Source organism: Balaenoptera acutorostrata, chromosome 18 (assembly GCF_949987535.1).
Source record: "Balaenoptera acutorostrata chromosome 18, mBalAcu1.1, whole genome shotgun sequence".
Taxonomy (NCBI): Eukaryota; Metazoa; Chordata; class Mammalia; order Artiodactyla; family Balaenopteridae; genus Balaenoptera; species Balaenoptera acutorostrata.
In genome coordinates, this window is record NC_080081.1 from 56939475 (window position 1) to 56955015 (window position 15541).

Genomic DNA, 15541 nt, shown 5'->3' on the forward strand with positions numbered 1-15541 from the left:
AGGAACCTAAGTGGAGATTCACAGCTCACTTACCTAAGACCTACCAATAGTCAGTGGTGAGCCAGACTCCCATATCCTCATTCTAATAACAGCAGCCCATACAGTATTCATTTACTCTCTCCCATCATCTTCCCTTCAATCCCAGGTATTTTTCTACGTATATGTACCTTCTAAATTGGTGGGGGGGGGGGGGAATTATTAAGTAGAGGAGAAAATGTACAGCAAGTTTCCAAGTCCTGTCCAAAATCTGAGTTTCAATCACATTTCACAACTTATAAATTCTGTAAACTTGGATAGTCTTAAATTCACAATGCCCTATTTTCCACATGATTCCTACTCACGTATTCTTATGTCAGTAATTTGTCAATTTCACACAAGATGCAAAGATACTGTGTTTTGATTCTTTTTTCTGTCTTGTACATTGTCCCTATTCTGAATCCATAGTGATACACACGAGTATACATTATAAATAGACACATCCACTGTGCATTCTCTACAAATTTGCCGACACTTAATTATCTTCAATATATATATACATTTTTGAAATCTATCCATAAATTTTAACCACTAGATGCATTCCAAGGAAACATGCATATAAGATTTTTTAACAGATTGTATTCTCAAAAATGATCTTTTGTCCATCAAGTATTTGTTAAGGGGTGATTTCCTCTAGTTTCCAGGTCAGCAAGCATTTGATTACTTTGTTGTATTTTACCAGTTTAAAGGTTTCTATCCGTTCTTTTTTTTTTTTTTTTTTTTTTTTGAGTAGGTACATATGCACTTGGGCTTCAATTAAATTGTAAAACCCACTGTAGTTAGTTTTGATTCTGTACACATTGCAAACCCCACAATTCCATACATTCCAAAGCTTTGGTGCTGTTTCAATAATATATTGTGCACACAAAACACATTACACACATATTACAACACAGTTGCAAGGTTTTCTTCACGGAAATCTGTAAGAACATTTCATTTTCAAAAAGTGCATTTAGCTGTAGGGGTTTTTAAAAATCATTTTGTAGTGAAAAATTAAATGCTGGTTTCTTTGACCTGCTAGTTTCACTGTAAGAATATATTACAAGAGAATGCTTACTATTTTTATAACCATATTTCACTGAAAATCTTCCTGAAAAAAAATGTTCATTTGTTTTTGTTTTAGGTCTGGGCAAAGGGTGATTTTTTAAAAAGCCTTGCAGTCCAGGCAATCACACAGCAAACAAAGGGCAGGTGTCATTTTTTATTGTGATTGGCATTGACTGGAGCTGAAATCAGGACCTTCTCCATCTCTCAGAAGCTATTGTGGAATTTACAGTAATCAACCTGGCTGACTGTCCATCACACAGCTGACTAGCACGCCAAAAAAAAATAGTATCTGGGGAGAAGGCCACAACATATTTTTAAAACTCTCATTGTTTTCATTCTTCAACTTTGAAAGAAATTTTTTTAGAAAAAAAAAAAACTCACCCAGCTGTTACCACTATTCATATTCCAATTGCCTCCAAAGTGCTGGAGGCCACCTGGTTGACTTTCACCTTGGAGTCGGTCCAGAAAAGCATTATTTACCCTTTAAAACAATGAAAAATGTGTGTAAGTGGAAAGCTTGCTGCAGGGCTGAGAGATTTCTGAGAACCTAATGTGCTGTCTGAACGGACTGTGGGGACTGCTGCCCCCATTCAGCTCAGAAGAAATCTACAGACACTTCTTTTCACATTAACCATACGACACGCTGTGAACAGTCCTCTGGTGGAGCTGGTGCCAGTCTTGGCTGAGGCCAAAAGGGGCATAAATTCTTAACTTCAGAGTTTCACTTACCCACCTCTACCAGTTCTACAAGAGCCTTGGTCACCCAAGCATCCATACCCCTCAGGGCCATGCCAGGAGTGAACCCCAGAAGCTGAGGAAAGATGGAAGCTTCAGCAAGAACTAAAACATAAAGAGAAACCAAACATAGCTCTGTGGTGCTCTTTTTACAAGACAGATGTCCCCTCCCATATATCCTGTACCCCATTGCCAGTCTTGCTAAGGTAAATCCCATTAGTGAAAAGTAGAAGGAAAATAGGAAGAGAGTGTGGGAAAAGGGAAATATCAGAAGAAGGAAGCCCAAGCTTTCAAAAGAAGGGAGGGGTACATTTTTCCCTGATGTTCGGTCATACTTGCAGCAACCAATTTCAGAAATTAAGTTTAACATATAGGAGGTAAAACGATAAAGAAAGGCAAGAAGTGATTATCATAAGGGTCAGGATAAGGTTACCTATAGGATGATGGTTATATTCTATTCCTGGAGCTGGTTACCTGGATGTCCATTTTATAATTAATCATCCTAAATATTCGTTTCATGGACTTTCTGTGTGTTATATCTTACAATTTTTGAATTTAAAAAAGTAAAAGGCCACACCATGCTCTTGAGTTGCCCATGTATGGCTGAGTAGAGTCAGGGACGTGGTGGCTGGAGAAATAGCATTGGAACAGGTACCCTGTGATGTGAACGGATTATTGAGGAATAGTGTCATGAAGACCATAAGCTTCTCAGCAGAAACAAGAGTGCCTGGAGCACAGCACCCACTCAATCCATGCTTGTGGAAGGGAGGATAGGCAGGACCCAGTCAAGTTAGCCTCCTTTTTAGTCATGAAGTTTAGCGAATGTGGTCATGGTGGGTGGCTGTAAGTCAGCGACTGTGGGAGATTTGGGAACTTTGAGGATAATGACTGCGGAGTGGCAAAGTCAGAGGCTGGGGGTTTGCCTAGCGGTCTTGCTCAGTGTGCCAGCTAAAATGCCAACTGCATGTTGACCCAGGTTAGTCTCTGGCTTATGGGGTTGCTGTTTTCTCCTCAACTCCAAGCCGCGTCTGGCAGTGGTCACATCTTAGTTATTAGAAGGCTTTTTTTAATCTCTCACCATAAAATCTACCCACGTGCCATATTCTGGTCAGACTGGTTCACTGCAGAACTGAATGTTTAAGTCACCTTTTCTAGACCTCTCAGCATGCAGATCGAAGTAAGATACTTGAGCTGGAGACTTGAATATTAAGGAAGACAGAACTGACCTTGATCCCCCTAAAACTACACAACCAATGGTATTCTGGATGGTCCATACACCTGGGGCTGTTTTTATCCAGTCTTTTTGTCAGTAACAAAGATGGGCTTTCCCTCAATATCCCCCATCCCGCCCCACCTCCAATCCACTAGAATTTTTGTTGGCTCCACCCACTAAACACATCCTGAATCACCCATTTCTTTTGATGACCACCATTCTAGTCCAAATCCCTATCCTCTCTCATCCTGCTTCTGCTTCCACTCCTGCCCTCTGCAATCTGTTCTCCATACAACCACCTTACTAAATTATAAAAGGGATCATGCCTTCTGGAATTTTGTTTAAAACCCTCCCATGACTCCTATTAGTCTTAGAATAAAATCATTGGCTTACAGAATCTTCTATTTCCTGCCTACCTTTCTTACCTCATGTTGTATTATTCTCTTCCTCACCATCTATAATCAAATCATTTGGGACTCAAAAAGACCAAGCTCATTCCTGATTTAGGGCCTTTGCTTTTGTTCCTATGCTTGATAAGAGGGGACATTCCATTGTATGTTTTGCACCCCCCATCTCTATGTGACCGGCTCTTGTTTTTGGATGTCACCTCTTCATTGAGGAACTATCGTCTCCAATCTCTCCCTTAACATCACTCTGTGACGTGGTCCTCCTGGTGTGTATCACTGTCTGAAATAATCTTGCCGTTAAATTGTTGACTTCTGTTTCTTTCCTCCAGATTGTAAATTCCATGCAGTCAGGGACCTTCTCTGCCTTGTTTATGCCTATTCCCAGTGCCTAGAACAAAGCCTTCACAGAGTGTGCCCTGATAGGTAAGAGGTGAATGAATGAATTGTCCAGGTGCATGGTCCCCACCTCGGCCTGCTTCTGTGACTGCAGCTGCATTGTGAAATTACCCGTGGTAGTGAATGTAGTTCATTGTCCACTGCACTCAATTCACTCAAACACTTTGAAGATGGATGACTTGTGATGCACACAAGGTGATGTGATTCACTTTTAAGCATGTTACTAAGAGGACAGCAGAGTGGGTCAACTAGAGATCATGGGTGGTAAACAGATTACCTTTTTCAATTTCTATCAAGAATTTGTAATAGGGAAGAATCTTTCGTATTCTACTACAAGTTAATCACTAAAGGGATGTTGCCTATAAGCTTAAATTATACAGAATGGCCCATTTTTGAGAACCCTTCCTCTCAGATAATGAGGTAAAATACCTTTGTTTAGCTCACAGGAAACATGCTGACCAGGCCCACCTGTGAATGACTGCAAGGAGGAAGAAATTAACACATCCCCTCTGGAGGCTAACAGAACCAGGAAATGTTTGACTCTACTCCCTCCCCTATTAGTATAAAAGAAGCCTGAATTCTAACTCAGGCGAGATGATTCTCTGGGACACGAGTCCGCCATCTTCTCAGTTTGCCGGTTTCCAAATAAAGTCGCTATTCCTTGCCCCAGCACCTCGTCTCTGATTTATTGGCCTGTCATGGGACGAGAAGTACGAGCTTGGACTCAGTAACAAATTCAAATAGGGGAAAAAAGTACCAGTTTATATTTTTGTTTACTAGTGTTAGAAAATACATACATTTCATTGCTGTCAAGCTAGTGCTCTGAATTTTCTTCTAAGGATTAACTTGGATAAAAACTATTGTTCAAGGATGGTTCAAGTTTCAATAAATCAGTTCAGTTCTTTCCAATTTCCAGCTTGTGGCCCAGATCCTTTCAAGTCCTTGACCCCAGTGCTCTGTCTTTTCCCACTGGAGCTTCAACTTTCTTCTCTTACTCAAAAAGTTACACTGGGTCAGGTTCAGGTGCAATCAGGTTCAATCATTATGGGATTCATTGTAAAGCTTATTAGGAATCTACAAGCTTTCTATTATAAAACTCAGGGCTGCACTTTCTGCTATGTGAACTTCCAAACAGTAGGAAACACATTGTCTTTTTGTCTCCAATAAAATTATGTCCCTGGAGAAAACCTAACTTATGTCCCGTATGCTCAAACTACATAGTTTGTATTGTTGCCCTCAGCAGGAATGGACACAGCTATTTTATTCATTAAGAGACAACTGAACGAGTATTTTCATATGATAACATAGAAAAGCTCACTATAAACTCCAAAGGACAATACAAACATAAGCTTTTATCAAAAACTGATAGCATAAAATATGTTTAAAGACTTGATCAGTTGTTTCAAAACTGATTACTGAGTTTATTATCCAGAGAGATTTCCTATTGGATTAAATTTGGATCTACATTTAACTAGAATCAATAGAAAGAATAGGAGGTGCAGGAAATAAATAGTGCCACCAATATTTAGGTATTCAGCAATAAGGAAATAAAGAATAAGGGTCAAGGTTCCTGTAACAAAAAAGTAATCTTTTCCACCTCTAATCAAATAACGCATTTTTATTGGGTGCCCATTGAAGATTAATTTCTTAGCAATGGGACTTATTAATGTGACATACCACTATCTCTAAAATGCTTAAAGCTTTATAATCCAACTCTCAGAAATTCAGAGAAATAACTGGCTACTACTAACCAGTGTTATAGAAATACAATATCAGGTTTTTTAATAGGAAGACTTTTAAAGAGAAAAAAAAAGTAGAAGACTATACTAATTCATGACCTACTTTATTATAAAATAGGTAGCAGTAACGGTTCCCCTTTACCCAACAAAATAGCCAGTGTATCAGAGTTTTTGTGTTTCCTTATAACCAGAGAAGAACACATAAAACTGTTCTGACTGGGCTATGGAAGCAGAATAATCCAGTCAAAATAATATGAGTACACATCCACAGTTGGCAGCTGCAGCGGAATTGGGAGCTTCCATTAACACTTTTTAAAGTCTCATTTACAAAATGAAACCACCACAATTTTAAAATACACTTTAGTGATAGTGGGAAGGTTAAACACATAAATGAAGCCAGTCAGTTTCAAAAGAATTTGCTCCTTTAAATCATGAAAGCCTTTACATTAAATTCTCCTCCTGAGACAATCACACTGCAGTAAACTCAAATAACACAACTGCTCCCTAGGAAAATCTAGAATAATGATATCTATGGTAGTTATTAGCACTGGTCCAACATCAACATGATATTCTGGGTACTCTTACTGCCTGACATTAGAAATAAGACAGACACTATTTCCACTATTAAAAATTACTTACTGGTTCTATTTTAAGATTTTTTCCCTAATATGTTAGTCAACATAAAACAACTTTAATGGTAGTTCTTGTCTGAGCTTTTATATTCAAGTGTGAGTATCTTACCATCTATACTAGTTCAATCATTCTAAAGTAGTCTACAAATGGTAAAGCATCATATCAAATGATTAATATGCTTTGTTCCATGGGGGGAAAATTAAGTATGACCTAAATAAACATATAGCTTGAGAGCTGATTCCACTTTCTAGTGTCAATTTATGCCACCAGTTCAGAAAAATTGGATATTGTATGTGTATGTGTGTGTGTGCGTGCATAGCAGCTGGCATCCTCACACATACCACACCCCAATAATATAAAGATTAAAAGGTAATATAGATTCCAAAACTGTATTCAATATTACTTTAGTGTTTCCCCAAAACATTGAAAAAACTTTATAGGTAGTGTTTTAACCAAGGATGCGTATTTTATTGCCATTTATACCTCCAGTGTTCAGCCTGGTGGATTCTGGCTCTTTCTTCCTCCTGTTGCTCTCGTTTAAATTCCAGTAATTCACTCTAGGAACAATGAAATTTTAAAATATGGTTTTCAGTTAACATGGTTGTACAGAAGACACCCAAATCAATTAAATATTTGACCTTAGCTGGTACAATATTTCATTTTTGAAACTTTTACTTAAGTACCATTTCCATGTGAAATTATTTTCTTACATAACCAGGTAGCAAAAATAATTGTGCCTTAGTCAAATAATAACTCTGTGAGTGTAAAATCGTGAGATTAAAAAGCCAATGTGCATGTTCAAGATATGAGACCATTCAGTACAACATAACACAGAGGAAAACACAATGTGAGCCAAACTCACCTGTGTCTTACAAAGAAAAACAAAACAAATTAGTTCCTTAACGAATGTTACACAATACTATTTCTTGGTAATTTCTCTAGCTTCTTTTTCCCAACAAATTCATGGCTACTTACAAATACATATTGGACTTTATTCTGTAGAGCAATTCCAAAAACACTTTCCATTTTGGAGAATAATACTCACCTATCATTGACTGGTTACTTCATATACTAGCAGAACTTTGGACTCCCTGGAGAGGATACCTTGCTTCAAATAGGAGATCATGTTACTAAAACTAAATCTCTAGCTTCTGACATTCTAATTATCTTCTTGGAAGAGGCAACAACTTCCACACTCAGTTACTGTGTTTACAGTATTAAACCAAAGAACTAGGTGCCAGAGAATCTCAATACTCAACTGCGTACATCTTGAGGCAGACCAAGTTATAACCTCATGTCAAAGACAGAAAAAGGCAGAGGGAAGTTATCAGGCCCATGTCAGAAGTTAGTGCCTAAGTCAAAGAGGTTTTCTGAGAGAGAAAATATTGTCACCTCTTGATAAACACATACCAACACATGTATTTTTTTAACCCCCAAACTTCCATGATGAAAAGTATAAAATAAATTCAAAGTTCAGATTGACATTTTATTCTTTTAACTATATTCAAAGGCCTTCCAACATTCTATAGCCTCCAGAATAAAAAGACTGGTTTCTTATACTGTGATAATCCAAATATGCTACTCATTAATCCCTAAAGCACATTATTTAATTCTAATTTCCACCTAGCACCAATGACAAGGGTAAAATTGGAGACTTTTCTAAATAACTGAATAATATTCATTCAGCCACTTCACAAGTACTTATTAAATACCGAGATGCCAAGCCTTGTGCTAGAGACTCATTCTCTACAATGGCATAAAATCTTTCATTTTAATTTTTGTCGCTATATGAACATAGTTTAAAAGTCTACCAAGCAACAATACTACTTATACTAGGCTTAAATTAAAATAAAAGAAGCTCCAGTCCTCCCCCTCACCCACACAATCACGTTCAATTTTTGTGTGTGGTTTCATCTGTCAATTACCTCTTCAAAACATGAATATTCTTCTATTTCTTAATTTTTTTAAAAAAATAGTAATATTTTTGGCTTCCTACCATGGAGAAGATTTATATCTCTATTACTACCTCCATCCCAATTCCAACTTCCCTTCCTGGTACACCACTATCCTCATCCCTCATCCTTACAACTTTTTTTTCTTTAACTTTCAGTGAGGTAGGGGAAGGGTCCTAGGGGTCTTACCATTCCTGAGTTAGATTTCCAAGTCATCCTTTTTTCAACCCTAGCCCTCAGAGATACCAGGTGCCTCCAATTCCACACTTGTATTGGGACTGCTTCAACTTCAGTGTTACCACTTCTTGAAAATGAGTTCTGCCTTTTCCTGCTCTACTTTCTAGCTTGAACTTGTGCTGATATCCTGTTGTTCTTTTGTTCTTTTGTTTTTTTGCTCCAGCCTCCTGACCTGTTCTTTTGTTCTACATACTGGCTTATTGTGCTTTTTTAAAAAACATTTCGAGTATTGTGTTTTTAGTGGGATTCGGTGAAAGAGGGACTGGAGATAAGCAAATGAAATATTTTGAAAGTGCAGTGTTTAACCAGAAGACCTTAACATTTTTAAACAAAAATTACACTAGAATTCTGTTACTTGATCCTCACAACAATTCTCAAAGGTAGGCAGGTAAATAAAGTGTTATTTGATGAATGAATGGATGAGCATTATTATGCTTGTTTCATAGATGAGGAAACAAAGGATCAGAGACTCAGTTTAAGTATTTTATCAAATGCTAAGTGGCTCCTAAGTAGCAAAATAAAGACTAGAGCTTAGACTTTTTTTGTTATCTAATCTTCTGTAAAAATGCATCCAAAATAGGCAGTTAAGATTAAGGATAACTTGTCAGTAGTTAATAAACAGCCATATCTAGAACTATAGGGCCCATTTACACTCAAAAGTTCTAGTAGATCCTATCTAACCTAAGTTCAAACGTAAATCCCGGGAGGGCGGGCGTTCCCAAGATGGCAGCCCACAGGCCGCGGCATTTGAGAGTGCGGGCACCACCTGTGCCCCAAGCGAGGTGCCCGTAGGCGGCCTGCCATCAGAAGCCGTGTCTGGGACATCCCCCATGTATGCACTCAAGCCTTTTAAAGATATTGGGAGATGTGAATAGGAGCTTTCTCAGATAGTGTATGAACAACTCATTTAAGGGGCCATCAGGACCTCATGGAGTTTGAGCATGGACCGTTACCTCGCAGAGCAGGGAGCCTCCCAAACAGCGACTGCAGACTGCATGCTGAGTACCAGCAGGTAAAATACTTGTACACTGAAAACTACAAAACATGGATGAAAGAACTGAAGAAGAAACAAATAAAAGGAAAGATATCCTGTGTTCGTAGATTGGAAGAATTAATATTAAAATGTCCACACTACCCAAAACAACCTATAGATTCAATGCTATACCCACCAAAATTACAATGGCATATTTTACAGAAATAGAAAAAACAATCCTAAATTCATCTGGAATCACAGAAGACCCAGGATAGTCAAAGTGATCTTGAGGAAGAAAAACAAAGCTGGAAGCACCACACTTCTTGATTTCAAAATATTTTGCAAAACTACAGTAATTAAATTAGTAATGTACTGGCATAAAGACAGACATATAGACTAATGGAACAGAATACAGAGCCCAGAAATAAACTCATGCATATACTGTTACTAATCTTTGACAGGGGTGCCAAGAACACACAGTGGGGAAATGTTGTCTCTTCAACAACTGGTGTTAGGAAAACTGGATATCCACATACAAAAGAATCAGATTGGACCCCTACCTTAAACCATACACAAAAATCAATGCAAAATGGATTAAAGACCTAAACATAAAATGTGTAACTGTAAAACTCCTAGAAGAAAGCATAACAGAAAAGCTATTTGACATTGGTCTTGGAAATGATTTCTTGGATGTGACACCAAAGCACAGGCAACAAAAGCTAAAATAAACAAGTAGGGTTACATCAAACTAAAAAGTTTCCATACAGCAAAGGAAACAATCAACAGAATGGAAAGCCAAGCTACAGAATGGGAGAAAATATTTGTAAACCATGTTTGATAAGGGGTTAATTTTCAGAATAAATAAGGAACTCCTACAAATCAATAGCCAAAAATAAATAACCCAGTTTTTTAAATGGGCAAAGGACTTAAATGGACATTTATCCAACGAAGACATGCAAATGGCCAACAGGTATATGAAAAGATGCTCAATATCGTTAATTATCAGGGAAATACAAATCAAAACTTCAATGAGATATCACCTCACATCTGTTAGGATAGCAAATAAAGGGTAAGTGTTGACACTGTTGTGGAGAAACAGGAACCCTTGTTCATTGTTGGTTGGGGAATGGCAAACGGTATGGAGGTTCCTTTAAAAATCAAAAATAGAACTACCATATTATCCAGCAATCCCACTTCTGGGTATGTATCCAAAAGAACTGAATTCAGGATATCAAAGAGATATCTCTGGGCTTCCCTGGTGGCGCAGTGGTTGAGAATCTGCCTGCCAATGCAGGGGACACGGGTTCGAGCCCTGGTCTGGGAAGATCCCACATGCCGCGGAGCGGCTGGGCCTGTGAGCCACAATTACTGAGCCTGCGCGTCTGGAGCCTGTGTTCTGCAACAAGAGAGGCCGCGACAGTGAGAGGCCTGCGCACCGCGATGAAGAGTGGCCCTCGCTTGCCACAACTAGAGAAAGCCCTCGCACAGAAACGAAGACCCAACACAGCCATAAATAAATAAATAAATAATTAAAAAAAAAAAAAAGAGATATCTCCAGTCGCATGTTCTTTGTAGCACTATTCATAGTAGCCAAGATACAGAAAAAACCTGAGTGTTCATCAGTAGATGAATTAATTTTTAAAAGTTAGTATATACATAGGATGGAATATTATTCAGGCTTTAAAAGAAGGAAACCCTGCAATATGCAACAATGTGGATGAACCTTGAGGACATTTGCTAAGAGAAATAGTGGTTGTCATGAGCTAGGGGGTGGGGGATATGGGGAGTTGTTATTCAGTGTGTATAAAGTTTCAGTTATGCTATATTAATAAGATATAGAGATTTGCTGTACAACATTAATAAGTTATAGAGATCTGCTGTGTGGCTATAGTTAACAATATAGTATTGTGCACTTCAAAATTTAAGAGGATAGATCTCATGTTAAATGTTGTTATCACAAAAACAAAGGGACACAAGGAAACTCTGGGAGGTGTTGAATATGTCTTTTACCTTAATTGTGGTGATGGTATCATGGGAGTATGCATATGTACAAACTCTTCAAATTATATACATTTAATATGTATAGTTCTTTGTAATCAATTATACTTCAATAAAGCTGTTTTTAAAAAGAAAAAAACAAAACAAAACCTAAATCCCTCTTGTCAAAGGATGCTAATTCTTCCCACATGTATTAACCCATTTCTCCAAAGAGCAACTTCTAATATCCAACCCATTCTAAGTTGATAATATGAACCCTGAACAAACTAAACTCATCAGTTCTAGATACAAGACAAAAGATTTTGTTACCACTGCAACAAAAAGAATAAAATACCTAGGAATAAACCTACCTAAGGAGACAAAAGACCTGTATGCAGAAAACTATAAGACACTGATGAAAGAAATTAAAGATGATACAAATAGATGGAGAGATATACCATGTTCTTGGATTGGAAGAATCAACATTGTGAAAATGACTATACTACCCAAAGCAATCTACAGATTCAATGCAATCCCTATCAAACTACCACTGGCATTTTTCACAGAACTAGAACAAAAAATTGTACAATTTGTGTGGAAACACAAAAGACCCCGAATAGCCAAAGAAATCTTGAGAAAGAAAAACGGAGCTGGAGGAATCAGGCTCCCAGACTTCAGTCCATACTACAAAGCTACAGTAATCAAGACAGTATGGTACTGGCACAAAAAGAGAAATATAGATCAATGGAACAGGATAGAAAGCCCAGAGATAAACTCACGCACATATGGTCACCTTATCTTTGATAAAGGAGGCAAGAATATACAATGGAGAAAAGACAGCCTCTTCAGTAAGTGGTGCTGGGAAAACTGGATGGCTACATGTTAAAGAATGATTTTAGAACACTCCCTAACACCATACACAAAAATAAACTCAAAATGCATTACAGACCTAAATGTAAGGCCAGACACTATCAAACTCTTAGAGGAAAACACAGGCAGAACACCCTATGACATAAATCACAGCAAGATCCTTTTTGACCCACCTCCTGGAGAAATGGAAATAAAAACAAAAATAAACAAATGGGACCTAATGAAACTTCAAAGCTTTTGCACAGCAAAGGAAACCATAAAAAAGACAATCCTCAGAATGGGAGAAAATATTTGCAAACGAAGCAACTGACAAAGGATTAATCTCCAAAATACAAGCAGCTCATGCAGCTCAATATCAAAAAAAACAAAAAACCCAATCCAAAAACGGGCAGAAGACCTAAATAGACATTTCTCCAAAGAAGATATACAGATTGCCAACAAACACATGAAAGAATGCTCAACATCATTAATCATTAGAGAAATGCAAATCAAAACTACAATGCGATATCATCTCACACTGGTCAGAATGGCCATCATCAAAAAATCTACAAACAATGAATGCTGGAGAGGGTGTGGAGAAAAGGGAACCCTCTTGCACTGTTGGTGGGAATGTAAATTGATACAGCCACTATGGAGAACAGTATGGAGGCTCCTTAAAAAACTAAAAATAGAACTACCATACAACCCAGCAATCCCACTACTGGGCATTTACCCTGAGAAAACCATAATTCAAAAAGAGTCATGTACCACAGTGTTCATTACAACTCTATTTACAATAGCCAGGACATGGAAGCAACCTAAGTGTCCATCGACAGATGAATGAATAAAGAAGATGTGGCACATATATACAATGGAATATTACTTGGCCACAAAAAGAAACGAAATTGAGTTATTTGTAGTGAGGTGGTGGATGGACCTAGAGTCTGTCATACAGAGTGAAGTAAGTCAGAAAGAGAGAAACAAATGCCGTATGCTAACACATATATATGGAATCTTAAAAAAAAAAAAATTGGTCATGAAGAACCTAGGGGCAAGACAGGAATAAAGACACAGACCTACTAGAGAATGGACTTGAGGACACGGGGAGGGGGAAGGGTAAGCTGTGACAAAGTGAGAGAGTAGTAGTGTATATATGGACATATATAGACTACCAAATGTAAAATAGATAGCTAGTGGGAAGCAGTCGCATAGCACAGGGAGATCAGCTCGGTGCTTTGTGACCAGCTAGAAGGGTGGGATAGGGAGGGTGGGAGGGAGGGAGACACAAGAGGGAAGAGATATGGGGATATATGTATATGTATAACTGATTCACTTTGTTATAAAGCAGAAACTAACACACCATTGTAAAGCAATTATACTCCAATACAAATGTTAAAAAAAAAAACACCTATAAAACACATATATTTTATATATGCATATTACTACATATTTCTTTAAACTAATTTTTAAGATAGTTTTTTTCAGCCTTGGCAAAAATGATCCTGAAATTTATCTGGAAAAATTAAATTTGCAATCATAGCAATAAAAAAATCCTAAAAAAAAGAAAAGAGGGAAAACCAGCTTCCCCAAATATTAAAACATATCATGAAACTACAGTAATTAAAACAATTTGATTGAGTCCAGGAAAAGACTTACTACGTGGAAACACAGTTTACCATAAGTTGTTGTGCTAAACCCTTGCAGGAGAGATAGTTCAATGAATGATGATGGACTAGCCAACTACTGTGAGAAAAATTAGGACAAGATCCTTTATTTTTATATCAAAATAAATTTTATAGAGCCCTAGGATTTGAATCTAAAAGATGAAACCATAGAAGTTTCCAAAGGAGGCATGGGTAAGTTTATTGATAAACTTGGAATGAGGAAGGTCCAGAAATCATAAAGGAAAAGGATTAATACATTTGGCTGCATGAAAATTCAAAGCTTCAATTGGGGAAAAAAAAACTTAAAAAAATGTTTATGACATACATAGGCTAACTCAACTATTCTTTTATTCAGTCATTCAATAATATCTGAGTGCTTATTATGAGGCAGGCTTGGATCTACATGACAGGGAAACGATAATGAACAAGATAGATGAGATCCTTGCTCCTTAAGAGTTTATATTCTAGAAAAAAGGAAGCCCATGAATAAGTGAGAAAAATATCCGCCCGTAATCCTATGCAGAGGATTAAACACACTGTTGTGAGGCTCAGTGGCTCAGTTCCTATTTTAGATGGAGTCTCAGGGAAGGCCTGAGTAGGTAGCTAAAGACCTTATATAAACCAACAAGGAAAACACAACCACCAAACAGAAAAAGGCCAAGGATAGGAGGAGGAAGTTGGCAGGTAAACTACAGACTGCCTGTAAATTAAAAATAGTCATCTTCACACATAGTCAAAGAAATATAAATCAAAACAATGAGATAAAATTTTTCTTCTATCACAGTGAGAGAAACTAGAAAAGTTTGATAGAGAATCAGGTACATCCCAGCACTTTGGTGGAGTGTCTAAGTTAATAAAAACTAATTTAGTTTTTGGAGAGCAATAAACATCGATATGTAAAATGTACACATCCTTTGCAGAAGTGTTCAAAGATATGTATAAAAGGAGAGGCATACTTGTATTATTGAAACAGTAAAAGTTCAGGAGAAAGTCTTAATGCACATTAACAAGGACCTGGCACAGTAAGGTAGACCATCCACACAACAGAATACTATGCAGCAGTTACAAAGAATTAGATAGACTGAGGGGGGTGCCTATGGTGAGATCTCTAAGACACATTAAATAATAAAAGTCAGGTTCAGAGCAATTTTGTGGGGGACTCTTCCATGTAAATAGAAAAGATACACATACATCCATTTTAACTCATATGCCGGTGTACATCATATTTTAGACATTTTTATGGTAAACCACATACTAAAATGCTAACTATAACTATCACTGGAGATAAAAGCATAGCGAGTAGATAGGCAGAGGAAGGAAACTTTAATATCATAAATAGTGTTTGTTTTTTTAATTTTGAACCACGTGAATATATTACTTCCTCAAACCATCAAGAAGGTTTATCTGTGTAGGAGACCATTTCTGTTTCTTTATGCTTTCCTTTATTTAAAAATCCCAAAGGATATACAGTTGTAATGTAAAAGAGCAAAATACTACATCATGAGGCCAAGGACTGTCAGGAAAGAAAAAAGAGGACGGGAAGAGAATAGCATGCAGCATCCTGTTATAGAGGCAAGGACAGGGGAGAGGAGAAAATAGAGCAGGAGGGAAGGGTAAGGGAACTGATGAGGCATCACCATGCAAGACCACTGCTCCAGGTGGCAGAAGCAGGGGCTCTAGCTC

The 15541-nt window shown here is 37.5% G+C and overlaps 1 protein-coding gene and 1 long non-coding RNA gene across 6 annotated transcripts in view; one reads left to right on the forward strand and one right to left on the reverse strand.

The window, feature by feature from the left end:
• Window positions 1-15541, forward strand: part of LOC130705618 (uncharacterized) — an 89271-nt gene that overhangs the window by 13324 nt on the left and 60406 nt on the right. The gene's annotated exons all lie outside the window — the stretch shown is intronic.
• The window catches only part of EPSTI1 (epithelial stromal interaction 1), a 112377-nt gene that overhangs the window by 6347 nt on the left and 90489 nt on the right, over window positions 1-15541 (reverse strand). For all 4 annotated transcript variants that reach the window (XM_057533001.1, XM_057533003.1, XM_057533002.1 and 1 more), the window contains 2 exons: window positions 6690-6763; window positions 1465-1564 (listed from right to left, as the gene is read on the reverse strand). In XM_057533001.1, coding sequence (XP_057388984.1) covers window positions 1465-1564; window positions 6690-6763 — 174 coding nt within the window. The remainder of the gene's footprint in view (window positions 1-1464; window positions 1565-6689; window positions 6764-15541) is intronic.